Source organism: Ovis aries, chromosome 15 (assembly GCF_016772045.2).
Source record: "Ovis aries strain OAR_USU_Benz2616 breed Rambouillet chromosome 15, ARS-UI_Ramb_v3.0, whole genome shotgun sequence".
NCBI lineage: Eukaryota > Metazoa > Chordata > Mammalia > Artiodactyla > Bovidae > Ovis > Ovis aries.
The window spans coordinates 72,410,641-72,435,339 of record NC_056068.1 but is presented as its reverse complement, the minus strand read 5'-3'; the positions used below and the strand labels follow the sequence as shown (position 1 = coordinate 72,435,339).

General features: G+C 38.3%; 1 protein-coding gene across 3 annotated transcripts in view; it reads right to left on the bottom strand.

Annotated features, from left to right (window-relative positions):
- Positions 1-24,699, bottom strand: part of TTC17 (tetratricopeptide repeat domain 17) — a 125,532-nt gene that overhangs the window by 75,296 nt on the left and 25,537 nt on the right. For 2 of the 3 annotated variants that reach the window (XM_027979637.3, XM_027979638.3), the window contains exons 3-15: positions 24,011-24,180; positions 23,251-23,362; positions 22,886-23,017; positions 17,344-17,453; positions 16,623-16,767; positions 16,042-16,181; positions 14,462-14,622; positions 12,796-12,908; positions 8,649-8,795; positions 7,049-7,164; positions 6,727-6,892; positions 5,476-5,553; positions 5,115-5,339 (exon numbers count right to left, since the gene is read on the bottom strand). In XM_027979637.3, coding sequence (XP_027835438.1) covers positions 5,115-5,339; positions 5,476-5,553; positions 6,727-6,892; positions 7,049-7,164; positions 8,649-8,795; positions 12,796-12,908; positions 14,462-14,622; positions 16,042-16,181; positions 16,623-16,767; positions 17,344-17,453; positions 22,886-23,017; positions 23,251-23,362; positions 24,011-24,180 — 1,815 coding nt within the window. Of the gene's footprint in view, positions 1-5,114; positions 5,340-5,475; positions 5,554-6,726; positions 6,893-7,048; positions 7,165-8,648; positions 8,796-12,795; positions 12,909-14,461; positions 14,623-16,041; positions 16,182-16,622; positions 16,768-17,343; positions 17,454-22,057; positions 22,077-22,885; positions 23,018-23,250; positions 23,363-24,010; positions 24,181-24,699 lie in introns of those variants that run through there. The other variant, XM_060400064.1, reaches the window with a different exon arrangement.

Genomic DNA, 24,699 nt, shown 5'->3' with positions numbered 1-24,699 from the left:
AGATTTTTGAAACTATTCATCAATTCACACACACAAATACATGCAATTGCTGGGAGTTTGGGATGAAATTGAACCTATAAATCAACTTAAAGAGAACTTAAGGTGAAGGTAAGGTAAGGTGAAGTCGCTCAGTTGTGTCTGACTCTTTGTGACCCCATGGACTGTAACCTACTAGGCTTCTCCGTCCATGGGATTCTCCAGGCAAGAATACTGGAGTGAACTGCCATTTCCTTCTCCAGGGGATCTTTCCTGACCCAGGGGTTGAAGCCGGGTCTCCCGCATTGGAGGCAGACGCTTTAACCTCTGAGCCACCAGGGAACTTACACCTTAACAATACTGAACCTTCCAATCCATGTACATGACGTGTCAATACACAACCCTTCATTTAGGTTTTCCCCTTAGCAATGTTTTCATAACAGAAATCTTGTGCACCTCCCTTTAGATTTATTTCTAGATACCTGCTTTTTTGATGCTATTGTGAATAGTCTTAAAATTTTATTTTCCAATTGTTTTGTGAGACTGTTTTTATAAGCAGCTCAAAGTATCCAGTTGAGGTCATTTTAGTGGAAATATGCCTATGCTTAGTATTTGCTGTGTACAAACCATTTATTCTAAACTTATTTTATCATTTAAAATATTTTAAAAGATCTAAGAATGCTGTATGTCCAAACTGCACAGTATATCTCCATGAAAAGCAATACCTATAATTTTTTTCTTTTTTAAATCATGAAAGTATGATGATACATTTACAGAAGACTTGGAAAATACAGAACAAAGTTCCACAGTTCCACTATATGTTACAATTGTTATTTATAAGTAATAAAATTAAGATTTTTAGTTGGAGTTTCAATATCAAACTCTCAAAATTAAAAGAATGACTAGACAGAAAAGTAGGATACAGCAGACCTGAAAAGAACTATGAACCAATTCAACATAATTACAATTTTCACACAACAGCAGCATACAAATTCTATTTAAGTTTCCATAGACTATAAATCACGAGATATTAGAATGTGTAACACCTATAATTTATCAGCTACTTGCTTCTGATTGAGGCTGTTAGGTCATCACAAATATCTCACTATCACCAAGCCAAGGTTCACAAAATATTCCAGATTAAAGAGGTCTGATGTGAGTAGTTCTCAAGTTACATTTAAAGTAATACTTAGAGGTTTACAAGATATAAAATTAAATTCCATACTTAAATTAAGTGTCTTTATATTTTCCATAAGGAAACAAAGTATCATGATTATCCCTACAACTAGAATGATAGTTGGGCAAATATCTTGTATTCAGATGAACTGGTTAGCATTTTAGAAAAAAAGAGTTATTTTCTAGTTCAGTCAGAAAATAATTACTGAGTGATTGTTTTCACTGTGTTTCAAATACTGTTTTTCACACTGGGGGTATAGCAGAAAGTAAGAAAGATAAACCTCTGCCTCAGTGGATCTTATAGTCTCATGTAACACAACTGTGGGGATGTCACACAACTGTGAGTAAAATGTGATGAAGGAAAGAACAGCAGGGAAGAGACGTAAGCAGTACTAAGAGTTGGGAAGAGAGTGGCATTTCATATAGAGTAGTAATGGAAAGACTCACTGAGAAGTTAGTATTTGTAAAAGATTTTAAGAGATGAGGCACAAACTAGCAAGAATCTTAGTGGGATGAAGCATCTCAAGCACGAAGAACAGAAAATGCAAAGGTCCTGAGGAGGGACCACAGCACCACGCTCAAGGAACTGCATGGAGGCAAGTGAGGCTACAACAGGACGACCAATGGAACGATCTCACAGATATGAGGCAGGAAAAGTAGCAAGGTCACGTAGGACCTTCTACTCCGTTTTCTTGTCTCTTATTGTGAGTTACATGGAGGGACACTGCAGAGATTTGAATAGACATATAACAACATCTGATTTTTAATAATAATCTCACTGTTTGCTACAATATGAGTAGAGTGTAGGGCAATAAAAGCAAAAAACAGAAGCTAGTTAGGAGGCTACTGAAATAATCTAGATAAAAGATAATGATGGTTTGGATAAAAGATAATGATGGTTTGGATAAGATAGCAGTGGAAGTGAAGAGAAAGTTGCTCAGTTGTGTCTGACTCTTTGAGACCCCTGGACTGCAGCCTGCCAGGCTCCTCTGTCCACGGACTTCTTCAGGCCAGAATACTGGAGTGGGTTCCCTTCTCCAGCAGATCTTCCCAACCCAGGGATTGAACCCAGGTCTCCTGCATTGCAGGTCGATTCTTTACCAGCTGAGCCACCAGGGAAGGCAGCAGCGGAGATGAAGATAAATAGTGACATTCTGGGTATATTTTAAAAACAGAATCAGTAAGCTTAGTCAACAGATTGCATCTGCCCTGAGAGGAGAAAGGTACGAAGGAAGCTTCTGTCTTGAACTACTGGCTTCAGCGTTTACAGAGATGGGGAAGTCCGAGACCAGATTGGAGCAATGTTACCGAGCTTGGTTCCGGCCTGCAGTTTTAGTGCTTCAGACATCCAAGTGGAGATGCCAGATGAACTGCTGAATAAAGGGGTCTGGAGTTCAGAGCAAAGCTGAGACACGAGTCAGTGAGGAAGGAACAGTGCTCGTGAGATATGGTTTGGAACAGGTGGATACCCCTGTGGATATGAACTTTGATCCCCACCTAACATTACAAAGAAAATTTAACCTGGAATGGATCATAGGTCTAGATGCAAAACCTGAAACTATAAAATATCTGGAAGACAGCGTAGGAAAAGATCTGTATATATGCAAGAGTCAACTATTTAAAGACCAACCATAGGAGACAAAACCAGAATAGGACTATTTTTTTCAGCCTTCTTATAAGGACATCTTAAATCTAAGGACAGAAATCAAAAGGAATAAGATAGTAAATTAAGGGAATTTTTAAAAGCTAAGAGAAAAAGGCAAACAGAGAAAGTATTTTTAACATATGACAGATGGAGTTTAAAGATTTTATTGTATAAAGAAAATTCATGTAAAATTTTAAAAGATTCGAACAAAATGGACAAAATTCCTACATAAACTTTTACTTTAAAAATACAACTGAAATAAAATATCCTTAAAATAGGATACAGAAATTTGATATAACAGAGAAGTAAAAATTTTTTAAGTAAATTTGTTTTACAAATGTTAATACAGAAGCAGTGTAACTTGACTATAAAGAGGATGAACTTTGAGGCCATTTCTCCCTGAGTTCAAATCCAAGCTCTTTGACTATCTATAAATCCCTTAAGTTTTCTTATTCTATCAAATGGGTAAATCTTATCTCAGAGGGTTGTATGGATTAAATGAGTCATTACATGTAAACTGCTTTGTATGGTGCACTAGAAAACAATAAAAGTTAGCAGTTATTTCAATTGCTTAATACCTGTATTATCTGGTGATAATACTAGAGAAATGAATATTCACAGATCTTGATTATGGCAACGTATATTCGCTCAAATCTTTTTCTGAATTGTTTAGTCATCTGTATCAAAGGCATCAAAATATTCATTCTACTAGCAATCTTTCCTAAGAAAATTTTCTTTACACAATCATTTGAATTGATGGCTATAAAAACTATATAGTGATATTTTTTATATATAATAAGGTTTAAGATCACCAAAGTTACAGTAAGGGGCTTCCTTGGTGGTTCAGTGATAAAGAAACCTCCTGCAATGCAGGACCACACAAGATGTGGGTTTGAACCCTGGGTTGGAAAGACCCCCTGGAGGAGGGCATGGCAAGCCACTCCAGTGTTCTTGCCTAGAGAATCCCATGGACAGAGGAGCCTAGCAGGCTGCAATGCATAGGGTCACAAAGAGTTGGACACAACTGAAGTGACTTAGTAAAGTAACAGTAAAGTTACAATATACAAAATATTTATGTAAAGTGAAAGTTCACAAGGAAATACTTCCAGATGTTGGCATTGGGGGTAAGGTCTGATGAAGGTATATTCAGGGGTATTTACCCTGATTCACTGATTTATCTTTTTATTCTTATTATAGTACCACAGTATTTAACTGAAATTTTAGTAGAATTTTCAAATACAGAAAGGCAACTAATCTCTAAAGGAGCTCTTTTTTCTTCAGAAGAATATTGCCTAACTGCCTTGGGTGATGGTGCAAAAAAGTGAACCATGACAAGTATGAAGGGACATGCTTGTCCCTTCAGGATTTATGCTCAGCTGTGCTGAGCCTTCTATTTGGGCTTTCCTTTTATCACATCCCATATAAAGCATCTGTTCTACTACACCCACACCTGACATTGTAAACATTTGATAAATATTTGATGTACTTCTCTGGCAAGTTGGCCAGAGAAAAGTTGTAAACTTTTACTTAGAATCCAGTTGTGAATTTGTCTATTTCAATGGAAACTTGTAATAGGCAACATTTCCTGCTAAAACTGAAAGAAATTACTTTTGGGACACCTCAAATAAACCTAAGCCTTTCATGCACAGTTCTTCTAAAAGTTTCTTTGGGTATAAAACTTGGAAACATTTAGACACTAAGTATAAAAGCCATTTAATTATATATTTATTATAACTGCATTTCATCAAACCTAAAATGTCATCAACTGTAACATGTATCCTTATTTCAGAGATGTTAATATATGAAAAAAAAGGAAGTGGTATTTTAGAAACTATGAAATAAAGTAATAAACTACAGAGCAGAGGTGTAACTCCATGGACTGCATGAGGAAGGTTCAAGGTGCGAACCTATCTACCCTTATCAAAACAACCTTTAAACTGGGCTCTGGCTTGGTTGGTATAAAGATTTCAGGTTGTAAAACAATGTAATACTAAAGGATGTGCATGCCGTAATGAGTAGGATAAAGTGAGAAGCAGATGTTTCCGACATAAAAAGGTGGCAGTATATTTTTAGCACCCGTGTCATTCTTATTTAAATATGTTTCTAAAAATAAACTGCATAATTTATAAACTTCCTTTAAAATAGAGATAAACACATCAAAAATACAACAAAAGCCCTCTTACAATATGCAAGTTCTACTCTGAAAAATAAAACATGAGATTTCTTTTATGCCCTCTCTACAAAAATACAACAAACACTCTGAATTTGAGTTACCACTACGTAGTACATATTGCTACAAAGGAACATGAAACCTCACCTCAGAGCTATTGATGGCCAAAGCTTGAAGCAGCAGTTTAGTGGCGTCAAGATGAAGGCCATAGTGAATCAAAAGGTTGGCCAAGTTAACAAGAGGAACGTCCTGGTATTGAAGGGGAGCCAAATTCAACGCCCTCTGAAGACAAGCAATAGCAAAAGTGCTGTTTCCTACTGCTCTCCAGTAGAGTCCAGCTTCATTGAGGATCAGCCAGACAGGAGCATTAGGCTGAAAAAGCCCAAATACTTCACTTAATTCAAGAAGACAGAACTCATGCTAAAAAGGATTTTTAATACATGCACTGTAACTTTTAATTACAATTACCCAGCATTTAAATTTCAGATGTCTGAAGTAGGCGGCTCACCTTGTTAATAGCATGAAATAAGAAAGACCCAATTTCTTCTTCTGGGATAGTATAGTTATTAATACGGGAAAGCAAAATCTGAAATCATTAAAAGGAAGACTGAATCAATTGAAAATAACAGGGAAGACATTTGAAAAGAATTTCTACAGACAGCAATCTTTACTTGAGCTCATCAGGAACAGCTAATTTGAATAGATATTTATAATTTATATATATAACACCAGATCACTGACATACCAACAGGTGTTACCTTACTCACATGTATGCCTTAGTTTCCTTTAACTAAAAAAAAAAAAAAAAAACAAAAGACATGTACAGCACATATATTAAGATGACCTATCATTTCCCCATTAAAGTCAACCTAAGTGTCCAGAGCCAAATGAGAAATTATTCAGAAAACACAGCATGCAATACCTGACGCAACTATCTAACTGGAAAAGCACCAGATCCGCAGTTAATCACTTTATATTCCTGCAGCATTTATGTAACTGTTAGCAACTCTAAGATAGGGATTATGGCCTGTTTATCTTTGTATTCCTAGAACTCCAAACACTGCCTGGAACATAATGTTTTTTTTGCTTCAGTAAATGTTGAATGAAAGCAGTAACTACTCATAGTTTCAAAATTGAATTTAACAAAGGTCACTGTGATGGTTTGCTTCCTCTGTAAAAAGGAAATTTTTTCATTTGTATCCATGGAATGGTATTTACCCTAGGATTTACGTTCAGGAATAAGATTCCTAGTTACACATAACTTATAGCAACTACAGAAGACAGCCCAACAGAACATATTTACAATGTTTGCAGAGAGGTTATCAAATTCATACAAATTCCTAAGGACCTCATATGAGTCCAAAGCAGGGTTGATAAGGCCAAGGAAAGAGAATCCTCAAGCTTTCAATTTCAATTATACAAACTTCTGGTGGCTTGGAGGATGCAAAGCTAAACTGCAGTGGTCAGAATGGCCTCCACTAGGTAAACGGAGTTCTGTGTGACTCATCTTTGCAGCCCTTTTAGAGGAGCAGTGCGTAGGTGGTCTGTGCAGACAGCAACCCCAAGGAGCACTTTCCTGGCAGTCCTTCAATGGCATGAGTGACTTCTTAATAACTTCACTAATTCTTTACCTCGATCCTTCAGTTTTATAAACTTAGAGCTCAACAACTGCCCTCTATTTAATTTTTGCTCCGCCAGTGAGGCTTGTGAAATCACCCAGAATGGACGGCAATAAACACCAAGCCTAAGTGAGCCTTACTTTTCGAGCATGGTCATCTGGCATTTTGGCTTTCAGATCCATGCGGACCTCTAATTCTTTGACTAAGTAGGACAGGGTCTGGCTTTTTCTGATGTCAGTTATGGAACAGTCAGGGGTTTGGGCCTCTTCTTCTGAAGAATAATCATCACTGTTGAGTTCGTGGATCCTGGCACAAGAAAAAGGAACAAAATTCATATTTTCAAAGTTTGGGTGACTTCAAAATAAAGACTTAACCTTTCAGGTCCAAGGCTTGTGCTCTCAAAGAACCGCCAGGTGACAATCATGCAGAACCAAGTGCTCTGCCAGATCCATAAGCACTTGCCTGAGTCCTTTATTTTCCGGAGGCAGAAAATACGTTGGCAATTCCCCACCAACAGGGACTCTAGGATAGCTTTCTGCACAATCAGCTCTTTTAGGCCACAGAATATGCTGCTTGTCCTAACAGAGAAAAAAAAGTTTCTCATAAATTTCTTCAGAGTCAATATTTCAACATGCTAAATGAACTTTTAAAAGAACATAAATGTTACTAGGAAAACCAAACAACAATTTAGTATTTTAGGATCTAGAGACTGAGGTAGATTCTAGAATAGTCTTTCTATTGCAGACTGTTCGTCTAAGTCAGTAATTCTACCTGCTCTACCATAGACTGGCTCAGGGTTGGGCAGGCTTAACTCAGCTGAGCCAGTAAGATGCCGGGAGAGGTTTGCTTTGGGATTCCAGGAAAGAAATGCCAGTCTTAGTCTCTTCAGCCACAGGAGCACATTGCTCCAACAGCTGTTGGCAGTCGTCTCATTATCATGAGGAAGACCAGCTTTCCGAAGGAACCAAGACAGTGGATACCAAACTAAAGAAGAGGAAAATGGGGTTACTGGGCCACTGCTCAACCAAAGCCAAAGTTTGCTCTATCTTTGGATTTCCTATAATACGAGGTGAATTTTCTTTCAAGTCAATTTGAGGTGAAGTTTGTGACATATACCTGGAAGCATACAGACACGTAAGAAACTGGCACAGAAAACTATTTTCCCCTTAACTAAGACCTTTTTTGTGCCAATGCCAAAGTTTAGCAATTATTTTATTTGTAAAATTCCATTTTTCTAAATATAAATAATTAGTACCAGACATTTACTAAACTTACAGCCTGAAGCTTTCAAATTTAGGAGTTTATATTTCATATAATTAAATATAAGTGGCTGTATTAACTCTGTTAAATTCCTGAAAATTTAGTAGTGAGGGCTTCCCTGGTGGCTCAGATGGTAAAGAATCTGCCTGTAATGCGGGAGACCCAGGTTCGATCCCTGGGTTGGGAAGATCCCCTGGAGAAGGGCATGGCTACCCACTCCACTATTCTTGCCTCTGCCCCATGGGCAGAGGATCCTGGCAGGCTACGGACTATGGAGTCACAAAGAATCAGATGACCGAGTGACTAACACTGTAAAAAAGAAAGCGTACAATATTTGTCTTCATATCTTCATATCTCCATCGGCTAACATATAATTATCTCTTAGCTAGCTTGGAAATACATATTCATTTACTTGTTTATTTTCTGTATCTTCTGCTACAGTGTGAGCTCCAGCAGAGCAAGGAACCTGGTATATAGTTGTGAGCTCAGTAAAAGAGTGCTGATTGAATACATGAAATATATACAAACATACACTTAGGTCAAATTTAGAAACTTGTGAGGGCTGGTAGTTTTACTTAGAGCTTTGATTTAACATCAGGGTGTCCATGTGCCCCATGTGGCTGGCAAGAAATCAAGACAGATCCTATGTCCTACTTAGCCACCAGCTAGCAGAAGGCCTTCCATTTAATCTAAGCTTAACAACTTCTTGCTGAACAGTGACTGGGGCCATCAGCGGGGTTGAAGGCCACTCCTTTAAGAAATCTTGTCTGAGAAAACTCCTCCATCATCCTCTACTACTTACCCTATATGCATCAGAGTCCCTGCCCCAGATCCAGAGAACAGAATGGGCTACGGGAGAAGACTTGACCAAATCACTGATATCACTCTGATTTGCTTGAACATCAAAGTTCACAGACATCATACTGGAGGTTGAAGAATCCTCACCAAACTAGAAAATGAAAAGAAAAGTTCAGTCAAATTGAAAGCAGAAAAGCAGTGGTGACTCAGATTTAACTTAAACCCAAAATGTTAGTGAATTTTGCAGCCAAAGATGGAGAAGCTCTATACAGTCAACAAAAACAAGACCAGGAGCTGACTGCGGCTCAGATCATGAACTCCTTATTACCAGATTCAGACTCAAATTGAAGAAAATAGGGAAAACCGCTAGACCATTCAGGTACGACCTAAATCAAATCCCTTATGATTATACAGTGGAAGTGAGGAATAGATTTAAGGGCCTAGATCTGATAGACAGAGTGCCTGATGAACTATGGAATGAGGTTGATGACATTGTACAGGAGACAGGGATCAAGACCATCCCCATGGAAAAGAAAGGCAAAAAAGCAAAATGGCTATCTGGGGAGGCCTTACAAATAGCTGTGAAAAAGAAGAGAGGCGAAAAGCAAAGGAGAAAAGGAAAGATATAAGCATCTGAATGCAGAGTTCCAAAGAATAGCAAGAAGAGATAAGAAAGCCTTCTTCCGTGATCAATGCAAAGAAATAGAGGAAAACAACAGAATGGGAAAGACTAGAGATCTCTTCAAGAAAATTAGAGATACCAAGGGAACATTTCATGCAAAGATGGGCTCGATAAAGGACAGAAATGGTATAGACCTAACAGAAGCAGAAGATATTAAGAAGAGGTGGCAGGAATACACAGAAGAACTGTACAAAAAAGATCTTCATGACCCAGATAATCATGATGATGTGATCACTAATCTAGAGCCAGACATCTTGGAATGTGAAGTCAAGTGGGCCTTAGAAAGCATCACTATGAACAAAGCTAGTGGAGGTGATGGAATTCCAGTTGAGCTGTTACAAATCCTGAAAGATGATGCTGTGAAAGTGCTGCACTCAATATGCCAGCAAATTTGGAAAACTCAGCAGTGGCCACAGGACTGGAAAAGGTCAGTTTTCATTCCAATTCCAAAGAAAGGTAATGCCAAAGAATGCTCAAACTACTGCACAACTACACTCATCTCACATGCTAGTAAACTAATGCTCAAAATTCTCTAAGCCACGCTTCAGCAGTATGTGAACCGTGAACTTCCTGATGTTCAAGCTGGTTTTAGAAAAGGCAGAGGAACCAGAGATCAAATTGCCAACATCCGCTGGATCATGGAAAAAGCAAGAGAGTTCCAGAAAAATATCTATTTCTGCTTTATTGACTATGCCAAAGCCTTTGACTGTGTGGATCACAATAAACTGTGGAAAATTCCGAAAGAGATGGGAATACCAGACCACCTGACCTGCCTCTTGAGAAATCTGTATGCAGGTCAGGCAGCAACAGTTAGAACTAGACATGGAACAACAGACTGGTTCCAAATAGGAAAAGGAGTACGTCAAGACTGTATACTGTCACCCTGCTTATTTAACTTATATGCAGAGTACATCATGAGAAACGCTGGGCTGGAAGAAGCACAAGCTGGAATCAAGATTGCCGGGAGAAATATCAATAACCTCAGATATGCAGATGACACCACCCTTACGGCAGAAAGTGAAGAGGAACTAAAGAGCCTCTTGATGAAAGTGAAAGAGGAGAGCGAAAAGTTGGCTTAAAGCTCAACATTCAGAAAATGAAGATCATGGCATCCGGTCCCATCACTTCATGGGAAATAGATGGGGAAACAGTGGAAACAGTGTCAGACTTTATTTTTTGGGGCTCCAAAATCACTGCAGATGGTGACTGTAGCCATGAAATTAAAAGACGCTTACTCCTTGGAAGAAAAGTTATGACCAACCTAGATAGCATATTCAAAAGCAGAGACATCACTTTGCTGACTAAGGTCCATCTAGTCAAGGCTATGGTTTTTCCTGTGGTCATGTATGGATGTAAGAGTTAGACTGTGAAGAAGGCTGAGAGCCGATGAATTGATGCTTTTGAACTGTGGTGTTGGAGAAGACTCTTGAGAGTCCCTTGGACTGCAAGGAGATCCAACCAGTCCATTCTGAAGGAGATCAACCCTGGGATTTCTTTGGAAGGAATGATGCTAAAGCTGACGCTCCAGTACTTTGGCCACCTCATGCGAAGAGTTGACTCACTGGAAAAGACTCTGATGCTGGGAGGGATTGGGGGCAGGAGGAGAAGGGGATGACAAAGGATGAGATGGCTGGATGGCATCACTGACTCAATGGATGTGAGTCTGAGTGAACTCCAGGAGTTGGTGATGGACAGGGAGGCCTGGTGTGCTGCGAATCATGGGGTCGCAAAGAGTCGGACACGACTGAGAGACTGAACTGAACTGAACTGAATCAAAATTACAAGGAAATCAGAGAGTAGTTCAGCTAAAAAGCAATCAGATCTTTAATTTTCAGAACGCTGCCCCAACAGTATTCTCTCCAGATAATGTGTAGCTAGCAACTTTTACTCAACTATGCTGTTGATGTGTGAGAACCCAAGTGTGGGCTGTTCTTCTCTACTTCCTTTCTGCGATTTAGTCTCTTACAGATTTAATGATGTCTGACTTAGAGGTTTGGTTCATTCTTCTCCCCTGTCTGGACTAAAGTGATAACTACTCTATAAAATTAGTGTGCTTAATATAACCATCACTAAAGCATTAAATACTATTGTACAATCAATTTCAAGTTTGTACAGCCTCCTCCCAAACCAAAGAACAATATTTGATATTCTCTCAAGATACCATATTTCCTATGTATTTCTGGAACCTTGTTAGAAAAGAGAGTAGGACTAAGATGGGGTGGAGTAGGAAAAACATGAGTAGAAGGAATGAATATGATGAATTTGTAGCTCTATGCCTTGATGAATAGGAATATAGTCTTTCACTATAGAGTCGTGATGAAATTTACGGATACATAATACTGGAAGCTACACTGGTGCATGGCAGTCTTCCAAATGGTCTGTCTCGAGACCATTATGATTTCCGAAAGTTACACTGTGTTTCAGTCTATTTGATTTCTAAATATTCCCCTTTTCCGCTTAAAATGCTTAGATTTAAGACAGGGAGCTACAATCTTAGAGGGTGTGAGTCCGTTCTTCCTTTACTACTCCTAAAAACTAAACATGGGATATTGCTAGAAGGTGGCTCACAATAATCATAGTAAGCTTTTGGCCTCTATTACTATTTCTTTTCCTAAATGACCTCTTAATTTTTGCTTCTTACTCTTTCCCAATGTCTGGGTTTTCTTTCTTTTTTTTTCTTCTAGATTAAAGCATTCTAATTTTTCGTGGTCTGTCTTTATATAGAAGCTGTCCTGATCTCTTAATTACTTCCACTGCTTCTCACTAGAAATTTCTGTATCTCTGATTAAGGACATGATGGGTTTTCCATAGGATATAATAAATGTTATTTTATTTCCAGTCTCCTTTTGAATGAAAACTGGACTCTGGTTGTATTTACTATCCATATCAGCATCAGTTACATGCTATTTGGTGTCGTTATGTACTATTTCTTCCCAACTAGACAGGCTGGGATGTTACGTGCTTGTGTGGCTGTACATGTACGTGTATGTGCCTGTGTGGACATACACAGAGACAGGAAGAAAGAGAAAACACGCAAACAGCAATGGTGCTTAATAAACATTTCTTGTTGATAATGATCATTTTGTTAATGCTTTTGGTTGAAGCAACTTTTGCAAAGAGCATGGCTACTCTTTCCCAAATTGTAAATTAGAGGTCTTACTCAAGTAAGTTATAAGGAAAGGTAAAGGCTTTGAGTCGTAGACCAATTCTAGCTCTCATGGTAAAGACAGGAATTAGACACATATGAAAAGACAAATACAGCTAGTGCTTTAGGAAACAGAAATGTCATTCATGAAGTAACTTGAGTACTGTCTATAAATCTGACTTTATAAACATAACAGATACTCAAAATCTTAAATGACAATCACACATTTCAGAGATCAAATATACAAGGAATTGGGGGTGGGAGAGCAATATTACTCTTGATATGCAAAAGTTTATAAGAACTAGAAGAGACCAAGAAAAAGACCTGGACATAGTCCACATTTTCAAAGATATCACCACGATGGTAGCGCACAGGTTGGTCCCACTGGCAATGTAAACTATGCTGCTGGTTGACCAGACGGCATATCTGATGATTTCCTGGGATACAAAAGGAAATTAAAACTGATGAAAAGACCAACAATGCCAACACAATTTTCTTAGTCTAAGTCATGTAGTATTAGCCCTGCACTCTTCAGAGCCTGGCGAGTACTCATGAAGGGGTACTTATCCAGGGGAAAACGCCTTAATGGTTCATTAAATCATTCTAAAGCCTCAATTTCTCCATCTATAAAGGAAGGTGCCACTAAATAATCACTGAGGTGTCTTCTGGCAATTCTATGACTGTAAAATCTACAGAGTAAATTGTTGTAAGACTTTGCCCATCTCCCTGGAGACAATTTGCTTTATATACTTCATAACTTTTTCAAATATATATATAAGAGCTCTGGTTGCATTTTAGTACAGACTGAGCAGTAAGCAATCCCAAGGACCAAACACACTCTTCACACTCAAAATAGCAAAGAAAACTTGTCAGGTGAATTGTAAAATGGGACTATAAATGGTCATGTGGTCGTTCAGTCACTCAGTCACGTCCAATTCTTTGCAACCCCCAAGAGGCTGTAACAGACTCTGCTTATCAAGGGAGAAGGATATAACATAAGGGATTCTACTCATTTCTTCTTTGGTGTCAAGCTGTCGTACCTGCTCCCACAGGGTTTGATCATAAATGAAACATTCTGGGTACAACCAAATCACTGATATGCCATCAATGCCAGTTCCTTTAGACCAGTGGTTCTGTTTTGGGGTCACAGACGGTAAGAGATGTTCATAATGGGACTTCCCTAGTGGTCTAGTGGTTAAGACTCCATGCTTCATCTGCACGGGCACATGTTCAACCACTGGTCAGGAAACTAAGAGTCTGCATGTCTACACGGCGTGCCTCCCCCACAACCCCCCTCCAAGAGCTATATATCATTTTCCCAGAAAAGAAGTTGCGCATATACACCATACTGTGTGTAATCTGGGGGAGGATTTCAGAATCTCCTGAAAGTAATCCACTGATGACTTTCTTTGCTTGAGACAAAGTCTAAACTCTTCTAAAATAAAACATTTGTTTTTAATGGAAGAAAAAAAGAACATGTAGTCTTTCTGCCAGTGTTAGCTGAAAAGTGTGGATTTTTTGTTCCCAGGGTGTGTCTGGCTTGCATTAACTTGCTGAAGGGCTATGTTGCTCTGGGTGAGCTTTCTGACCACCAGCAGCAATTAGCAGTTTGTTACAAAAACAAGAATCTTAGGCCCCACCTCAGACCTCCTGAATCAGAATCAGCATTTTGACAGGATTTCCAAGAGACTGGCATGCACATTACAGTTAGAGAAGCATCAGTGTTGGCCACAGAAGGCAAAAAACTTTTGGACTCAGGCTACAAAAGTTGGCTTTTACTTTAAAATGTGAATGATAAAAAAGCTAGGAGGATCAAACTGGCTCCTAGGCCTGCCGGCCCACTTGCAGTGATAATTTCATTTTAAGATTGAAGGAAATCATAAGCACAACTTTACACTGCTTCGTGGCTACGTGAGAGTTCTGAAAGTGAAGCACACTAGACGTGAACTTCCTCATCTGCCTTTAAAAATTACTTGGAATCAGGACTTACCTAATTGTGCCTCTTTTGCCATCTGTGTCTCATGGATGATATTTCTTAGGATCTGTTCTTCCTGAATCAGCTTATGTTTTTCTAGGATTTCCTGCTGCCTCAGGTAGTGGTCATGTTGCTTTTGATACTCCTTCAACTCATTCAGTGTTCGCTGGAGGGATCTTAACATTTTTTAATGCCAGGAAAAAGTTACAGAGCTTCAAAACTGTAAATGTTTAAGCCCACTTAAATACACAGATTTTCTGGTTCTCAGCAAAAATTGCAAGATTTTTACTTTTAGCAAACAACCACTGTACCACCATCTCAAAAACCATGGGGCTAAATAAATGCTACCGCTTTATTAATATCTGCATGGTAAAAAGACATGTGAAATTCTTCTCATAAATACAACAATTAATGACATTAAATGGTGTGGTGGACTTTGCAAGGGCCAAAAAAGACACAGAGCGATATACTACAAAGCTCTACAGATTTAACAACTCTGTTTTTCTCCACAAAGATTAGTTCCATGGACAATCAAAGCCTTTCTAGAACCTTCCTTTTCTTTTGATTCTACCTAAACAAAAGGTTAACAAAAAAGGCTCTTGCATTGGAGCTCCTTGGTTTACAGATTTGGGGGAAAACCACAGAAACTGCTTGGAAAGGAATATTCTCTACCAGCTGATGTCAATAAATCAGTAGCTTCATTATATTTAGTCACAAACATCTGATTACTTATTATGCTTAACATATGGAGACTTAAGAGCGGAACAGATTGTGTAAGAAGAGCATAATATTGGAAGAAGCTCAGCAAGGGCAAGTTCTGAGCAGGTATAACAGAAGCCAGGCATAAACAAGCTATCATTCTTTCCTTTTTGACTACGTCAGGCTTTTAAACAGATTGGAAAATGGAAAATTTATTCATTAAATGGAAAATTCAATGAAATCCTAATCTCCACTGAATTCTTTAATAATCAGACTCAAAATTTTATACGTGATAAACAATTCACTTCTGAATTATATGAAGTTCCTTCACTGGTCTTATTATTTATTGAATTAAATACAGTACATTTTTAAATTAAGTATGAGGATCAAGTACAACAGAATTCTATTACTGTGCAACTTATACAAATCTGTAAAACATGGGCCAAATCATCTCTCTCAACATCACTTAACCAAAATAATAGCCCAACCCTAGGAGTCGAAGGGGAGAAAGATCGAACATAGCATGTGCCAGTGAGTTTACTGACAGTCTAATTCATGGAAATAAAAATGTAATCCACAGAGTTACTAAGCATCTGGCAGTATCCCCCTCCTTCATCAGACTTCATACAAGTAACTGATGATCAAGATTGTAAAGATTTAAATGATGGCATGTACTGTAAACATTCTCTGGTACCTAGAATCATTTACACAACCACTGACTTGTGCTAAGCCTCCTGGATTTGGAGAAAAAGGACAGGACTAGTAGAAGTGAAAAGGTGTTTTTCTTAATTCTAATGAACAAATTAACACTGATTTCACCCTGTACAGGTCTAACCTATGATCCTATCATGCTTCAGTAAAATAGTGCTTTAGTAAAATTTTTTCCTCCGAGTTACCTATGTTGAGCCTCCAATTTCTGCTCGAGTTTTTGCTGACACAGGACAGCATGCTTCCTCTTTATAGCTTGCTCAAACCCAGGTTTGGCCTGTAAAGCATGGTCGTAACAGAGCACTGAGTGGTTATACTCCCCAAGCATCTAAAGAGACAAAAACAAACACACACACATACACAAACACAGGAGGGAAAAATGTTAGCCTGGTTGTGTCTGTCCAAATGTCCTTATGATTCATGAGATCACACCAAATTTCATACAGTGAATATTATTTCAATCAGTGGCCAAACCTCCATAACATGACGCGATGCTGTATAGGATGGCTCAGTTCAAATAACTGCTATCTTAAGAGGACTACACTAAAGAAGTTTAATATTCCTATCAATTTATTATTCTTTTTTGTCAAGAGGCTAGGACACTTATGATTCATTATTGTTTGAGTTTTTTTTTTTTTTTTTTAGGTTTCTTCATTTCTATCCCCTTTCCCTTGTCTAGAAAGGAAAAAGGTATTTTTTTTATTCGGGGGGAAAAAAAAAAAAAGGAAAGAGCAACTGGATTGGTTCATGTAAAAAAAGCTGTATTTACTGCGTATATGTTTCCTAAAGTGTAATAGCTAGTGAAGAAGTCACTGTCGTCCAGAGCTGCATGGACCACAACAGCAGCATCAGCGGAGAAGTGTGCTCTGTGCAGAACGTTTGCCAGGTTGACCAGGGCAATGTCTTTATTGTGCCTACAAGAGAAGAAGAGATGTAATTAGACATCAGGAAAGAAGCTTGTGCTCCACAATTATCTGTAACTACCTGACAGGTGCAAATTACATTCAAAGCTATTGAGCTTTGGAAAGCAATTTTGAGTTTGCTTACAGATGGGGAAAATAATTTGAGAAAATCCTAATGTTTCGTTTTACATCATTGATGGTGCTTACTCAATCTGATGGCTACAAATTTTGCCACAAAAGTCAAGGCTGGCAGACATTTTATGATTTTAAAATGTATTTACGGCTGACGTTTGCTTTGAGAAAAATTTAACTTTTGATAATTTCTCCAGCCTAGGTCCTTACTTCCAAGTCCCAAGTAAGTCAGAGGGCATCTATATCGCATATTTTTTCCTTAACAGAAATCAGAAGCGTGTTATGCCGTTATCGTTTTGAACTCTTTGACATCTACCATTTTTGACTGGACTAATTTCTTGGAACAGGGACTGAGGAGAAAGTAAGTACATACAACGCTTCTCTTTGTTTATATATATATTTAACAGTCCTGAGTTGTGTGGAAAATCAACAGGTCCAGAAGGGCAGGAATCCTACCTGGATGAGAAGTGAAGAGCTCGCATGGCACATTCCACTACTTGATATGGCTCATTCTTTATTCTCCAGTAAAATGAAGCCATGTTATATAGTACCCACGAGGAAGAGTTCTAGAAATCAAATACATAAAATGACAACCAAACATAACCCAAGATAGTTTCTTCAACTCAGAATGTTCAAAATGAGTACCGTTACCACTCTAGGCCGTCTGAACTTGGTAAAGATCAAGACTTACACAGTAGTGACAAAGCAGAGGGCAAAGTACAAATAAACTATCTGTATCAAAAGAGGTTTTTGATTAGTAGTTGAACAAGTACACTAAGGTGTGGTCTAAACAGAGAGACTGTCCAACCCTAGGCTATCATTCCAAGAGGGAAATAAAGCCGACAATCTTACCAAGCGGCCACAACTTGGGCCCTATTTCAGGACTTCAGAAGTTAGAATCTAGCTTACTTAGAAAATGCTAGTTGTTCTAACATGAAATTCCTGAAATCAACATACTATAAAGTTTCCTATTTAAACATCGGAATGAAGGTATGTTTGTAAGCAAATACAATGCTTTTGTGAAAGATGTATTTTTAGTTGTCATTTTCTCAGTGTGATCAGAAACTCATTCAGATCTTCACATTGCTAAAAATGTCTACTATATATTAATAAGTATATTATTTAGTCAAGTTAAACAGAAGTTCAGATAGCAGACAGGTTTTCTCCTTTCGTGGCTTCGATTTTTCATCCCTGAACATACACTGATTGCAACCACAGAGAGGTCAAAACACTACACTGAACTGTGTCAAAAACTCAATGTAAGTTTAAACCCAAGTAAGAAATCTCAAATTCAGAATGAAAAAAGTCATAAAATTTAAGATAAAACAGAAAAAACATATGACAGCCAATGTTTAATATCTTTAATAAACAGATAGATCGATACAGGATACAGGACGCTTGGGGCTGGTGCACTGGGATGACCCAGAGAGATGATATGGGGAGGGAGGTGGGAGAGGGGTTCAGGATTGGGAACTCATGTACACCCGTGGCAGATTCATGTCAATGTAGGGCAAAACCAATACAGTATTGTAAAGTAAAATTTAAAAAAAAAACAAAAAATCTAAACAGAGAGACAAAAAGCCAAGAGAATATGGGCCAAAAACATGGACAATTCAAAAATATGAAACAACGGCTACTTAGCAGGTGAAAAAAAATACAAAACTTACCTACAAAAAATAATCTAAAAGATGCAAGTTTTTCTTTTAAAAATTGGCAAAGATTAAACAGAATGCCAGTATTCACTACAGGCTACAGTGTATATTAATTGCCGATATTAACTGTAGGTTAGTAGAGCATTTCTTGGCGGGGGGCGGGGGGGGGGGGGGGCGCAAAACAACTTAACAACCTGTATGTATAAAACCTTAAAAAATGTGATTACTCTTTTACCCCCAAATTTCATGATTAAAAATTTATCCTTGAGAACAATTTTTAACTAAAGAACTTCCCTCGTGGTCTAGTGGATAAGACTCCACCTGCCAATGCAGGGGACATGGGTTCACTCCCTGGTCCGGGAAGATTCCACATGCGGGGCAACTAAGCCAGTGAGCCACAACTACTGAGCCTGCATGTCCCAGAGGCCATGCTCTGCAATAAGAGAAGCCACCACAATGAGAAGCCTGCACACTGCAGCTAGAGTGCAGCCCTGCCCACCACAAAGAGACGAAGCTCACGCGCAGAAACAGACTTAGCACAACCATCAACCGTAAGACAAAAGAGGTGTAACTATAAAAATGTTAAACTAAAAAAAAAACCCTCCAAAATATTATAAAACAGTAATTATCTCTGACTTTAAATGACAAGTTTTACTTTCTCTTTTACAGATTTTCATGTAGTCTGTTTTTTAAAAAGGATCCGTTATTTTCTTTCTAAAAGCTATTTTTAAGATTAAAACCAGTATAATTCTGCTTTAATCATCCATTAAGTATTCTATCTTCAAGGAAAAATTATGATTTTTGAGTAATGCAATGAAAGATTTTAGCACTAGGTACAGTTGGCTAAGGAATGCTATGCTCAGTTGCATTCAACTTTTTGTGACCCTTTGGACTGTAGGCCCACCAGGCTCCTCTGTCTCTGGGATTTTTCAGTCAAGAATACTGCAGTGGGTTGCCATTTCCTCCTCTAGGAGATCTTCGCAACCCAGAGTTTGAACTCACGTCTCTTGCATTTCCTGCATTGCAGGCAGATTCTTTATTGCTGCGCCATCAGGGAAGCCCCGTGGACAATAAACAAGCAAATACATGAAATATCAAAGGTTGTGCTAAGGCCTGAATTCATTTAATGGAACCCTTGTTCCATTAGTACTCCTCCCATTTTGCAGGTGAGGAAACTGAGGCTCCCGAGATCCCAGAGCCCAGAAAGGGCAACATTACGACATGAACCTGGGTCTTGTAATCCCAAACTCTGCTCCTGCTGGCCTTCTGCGGCCTCACTGTCCTTAGCATGCTCGGTGCCGTCTCTAATCCATTCCAAGACAGCTCGCTCTGTTAGAAGAAATTCTCCTGTTGTCATGAACTGAGGTCCATACTTGGCTGGTCCCAGTTTTGCCTTTTGGGGCCACCCAGGACTGCTTCCTCTCCTCTTACCCAAGTCATCCTGAAAGGTGAAGGCTGAGCGCCTAAGAATTGATGCTTTTGAACTGTGGTGTTGGAGAAGACTCTTGAGAGTCCCTTGGACTGGCAAGGAGATCCAACCAGTCCATCCTAAAGGAAATCAGTCCTAAATATTCATTGGAAGGACTGATGCTGAAGCTGAAACTCCAATACTTTGGCCACCTGATGTGAAGAGCTGACTCATTTGAAAATACCCTGATGCTGGGGAAGACTGAAGGCACGAGGAGAAGAGGATGACAGAGGATAAGATGGTTGGATGGCATCACCGACTCAATGGACATGAATTTGGGTAAACTCCAGGAGTTGCCGATGGACAGGGAGGCCTGGTGTGCTACAGTCCACGGGGTCGTAAAGAGTCGGACATGACTGAGCAACTGAACTGAACTGAACTGGTAGGTTCTAGAAAGAGCAGATGCTATATTCTTTCACAACTGATTTATGACTTAGGCATCAGTCTGTCTTTTAGTAGCCTTTTGAGAAAGTTTCTTTTTAAATCAACAAATGGTTTTTAATCTGTTTTTAAAACTTACATTGTGAATTGGGACAAAACAATAAATTAAAAATTCAACATGAACTACTAAAAACATTATAAACAGAGTACTCTACACATCATATTGGAAGAGAAAAATAAATCTTTAAAGAAAAATCTTTCAGTAAGATTTCCTATTAAATCTCTTGCCAAAGCTATAAATGCTGGAATGTCACTACTTATTATTCTTTCTCTACTGAACACTTTTTTTCTGCCTGGCACTTAGATACCACATTCTTCTGAACATCCTTTTGGGCGGCTTCTGCTGGCCCCTCCTCCCTCTCTGCTTGACAGATGACATAGGAGGACCCAGGACCTCTTCTCCAACTTCACTCTTCTCCAGATGACCTTATCCAATCCCATCGTTACAAAGTCTCCCTGTTTAACAATTATTCTCTCTCTCTAAACCCAGCTCTGACCTCTACTGGAGTTCTAGACTCATAAAAGTATTTCAGTTTAACCTGACCCATACAGAACTCTATCTTAATCTTCTTCCACACCAAACCAGCTCCTCCTTCAGGTTGCTCACGTTAAAAATTGAGCAATTATCCTTGATTTCTTTTTCTCTCATTCTCCACATCTGATTAAGCAGCTTCTAAACATCTTCTGAAATAGTTTAAGTCCTTTCATTTCCACTACTAACCATTCTGGTCCAAACCATCTTCACCTCCCTCTTGAATTACTGCACTAACCCTCTAACCGGTCTATTTCCAGTTTTGGCCTCCTTGAGTCATTTCTCCATACAAGTTTGAGTGTACTTTTAAAAAACACTAATTAAATTATGTCCCTTCTCTGCTTCAGCTTCTCAGCACACCTGGAATAAAATTCAAAGTCCTAACCTTGGCTCTCAGAGCTCGAGATAACCTGGCCCTGGTCACCTTCTCTGGCTTCATTCCCTATCACCCTCCCCTTCGCTCACCAGGCTCCAGCCATACTGACCTGAATTTAATTATATAACACCTGTTATAGACTGAATGTGTCTCTCTCTCAGCATTCATATATAGGTGCTCTAACCCCTAGTGTGGCTATACTGAAGATAAGGCTTCTGAAGAAGCGACAAAGGTTTAAAATCCAATACGGCCAGTGCCCTTCTAAGAGCAAGATTTTTTTCTCTCTCTCCCCCTCGCACCCACTCCTTCCCAAAGTACACACAGAGAAGCCACCTGACGCCACAGCCAGAAAGCGGCCACCTACAAGCCAGGAAGAGTCCTCACCAGGGACTGAATCAGCCAGCAACACGACCCTGGGCTTTCCAGCCTCCAGGACTGCAAGCGCTCGGTTGCGGAAGCCGCCCAGTCTGCGGCATTCTGTGACGGCGGCCTGAGCTGACTCATCCACTCCTAAGCTCATCAAGGTTTCGGGGCTGTGGCCTCAGCCTAGAATGCTCTTCCTTCATCTCTGACTTTTGGTTTCTTCTTGTCATTCAAGTATCAGCTTAAATTTCAACTTTCCAGAGAGGATAACCCCGCCTGATTAATCTAAAGTAGCCACCCAATAAACCCTCTATTTTAATTTTTTATAGAGCACTTACCACTATGATCTACTTTCAACTAACAATTCTCTGAAGGATATTTTAAATCCTAGGCCAGTTTTCCCTTATTATTCATCAATTCTGGGGATGCGGTATTTTATATTACCTTCAGAAAAACAAGATGAAGAAGGTAACTTAGCTACAAAAATAATCTTATATAAAGTATTTGAATAAACATATATTTGGGTAACAGTATAAAATATATCTATATTTGAGTAAACTGTATATAAAGATTACAACTACACATTTTACTTAATACCACTCCATAGAAACTAGCCTGCATTTTATGAATCTCCTTAGGCACAGAGAAGAGCAAAAACTATCTCTAAATTCCCACATGCTATCCTCAATGATACATTTAAATTCTGGGATCCTGTTACATAATTCTGCATTCCATTTTTTTAAAGTAGATGTTTCTTTAAAAGAAAATTACATGAAGATTTTATTGGTTGTGGTGATTTTTTTTTCCTGTTCAGAGAACAGTGATAATCTATGTATTTACTATGTGTAGTTATGTACCAAAGATGCTAATGTTAAATTTTCCTTCACACTCAAAATATATAACCTAGCCTATAAGCCCTGTTGCTTATATTAGTTTATACTTTGTTTTTTTCAAGAATTAGTTCAAATAAAACTTTGTAGCATCTCGCCCTGGTAAAGGGGACTGGATTGTCAACGCTTCTGCCTAACTTTGAACTACACAGTTTATACTGCTGTGATCAGGATTTAAAATCACTCTCTAGACAAAAACAAGCTGCGGAGACACTTTCTGAGAGAAAACTACCTCCTGTTCACAGCCTCTGGGCTCTTCAGTCCCAGACGACTTACCTTCTGCAGGCCTTCATGAATGAGATGGCCTATGTCATCTATGCTCCTTCCTAATCGTTTAGATAGATACGTGAAGATCGGATCTTCTTTAGGTAGTAGCGGTGCAGAAAGATTAACTCTCTCTTGTACACCCTGAAGAGAAGAAGAAAAGATTGAAAACAGAGAAAAGAAAAAGGAGATTATAAGACATAAAAGATTACAATTCGGTATCTTAAGAGTGTTTATTCTGAAGGAATTTTAAAAGTAGGAGATGTCTGTTAAAACAAAAAGCTGTTTGGAAGGAGAGAAGAAAGAAAAGAAAGCATGACTAAGCCAGAGATTAAAGAACAAAATGAAGATGAGGCCCCCCAAATTTCTCTACTTACTCGCAAGTGCTGAAAAGCATGTATACTATATGGAAGTTCTAAAATTCTAGTACAATCAGGTTGCTCAGGGTCTGGAGGGACAGGAGATTCTGTGTCTATATAATCTTCAGGGCTACAATCAAGAGGCAAGGAGTAGTGAATGAATGAAAAGTGAAGAAATGCCCAATTTTCCCCTAATTAAATCATATTCTCAAAGCATCTCACTGTACAATCAGTATTAGTCAACATGCATACCTTTTTCATATAGTTGCTATTGGAAGAAATTAGTTTGAGATTTCAACTTAAAGGAGATAAATCAAGAGTTAAAGAGAAAATAATAGGTAAGTCACAGACTGTTAAGACTGCAGACTTTTCAGCTAATAAGACACTGCTAAACTCTTTCTAGAAATGTTAAACTAATTTATACTTTTGTATACAGTTTTCCCATATTTTACCAGTTACTGATTTTTAAATATTTTTTTCCAATTTGATGAAAAATATGTTTTAGCATGCACTTACTTGATCATTACCGAGAAATATTTTTTTCCACGTGTTTATGGGCCATTTGTACTTTTTACTATAAATTGTTCAATTTTCTACTGTGATGATAAATATTTTTAATTGATTTGTAAGAATTCTATACATAGTATATATTTTGAACTTTCAAATTTCAATAGTCATCAGTTATTGAAGCTTTTTCTAATTAGAGAAATAATTTCAAATTCAGAAATGTCTGTTCAGGAAGAAGTACTTTTATTTTTGGAAAGAGAATTTTTTTTACCTGATATCTTTGCTCTCCAAAGTTATGTACGTGCCATCATATAGATCTAGGTCCCCTAAGGGCACCTTGGCTTTGATGCAGTCTGGATCCTCTTTATTATGCCTCTGTTCCAGTCCTGTATCTCTGTCCTCATTCTCTTCTATGTGAATTTTTTGAGCAACTAATTGCTTCTGTTGAGAAGAAAATAAGAACTTGCTGGATTTTTCTAATATTACAACCTACATATCATGTAACAGAAAAAATTCAATGTGTTAACCAAGTCAGAGAATTCTAAATATGCTCTTGGTTACCTTAGTTGACATGAATGAGCTTCTCAAAACAAGTGTCCATATACAGAAAGTAAGAGAACATGACATGTGTAATACTGGCACATACGTGCCTTATGAAATGACCTCTGACTATCTATAAAGCTATATTTAACAACTTCCTGGGCACAGGATGCTCAGCAATTAAAACCACCTTGAATTGTCCAAACATGTCATATTTCAGTCCTTCAAGACAACCAGCGTGTTGATAGTACTAGCTGGAGTCACTAGGTTTGAGAGAAACTTCTGCTACTCATATTTTTTTCCCAAATGTATAGAGGAATTATATAATAGCTATATTTCCACTACCAATCTTAACATTTTGCCATACTCTAGATTTTTCTAAAAGAAAAAAAAATAGTTGAAGCCCCTCTTACCTGTCTT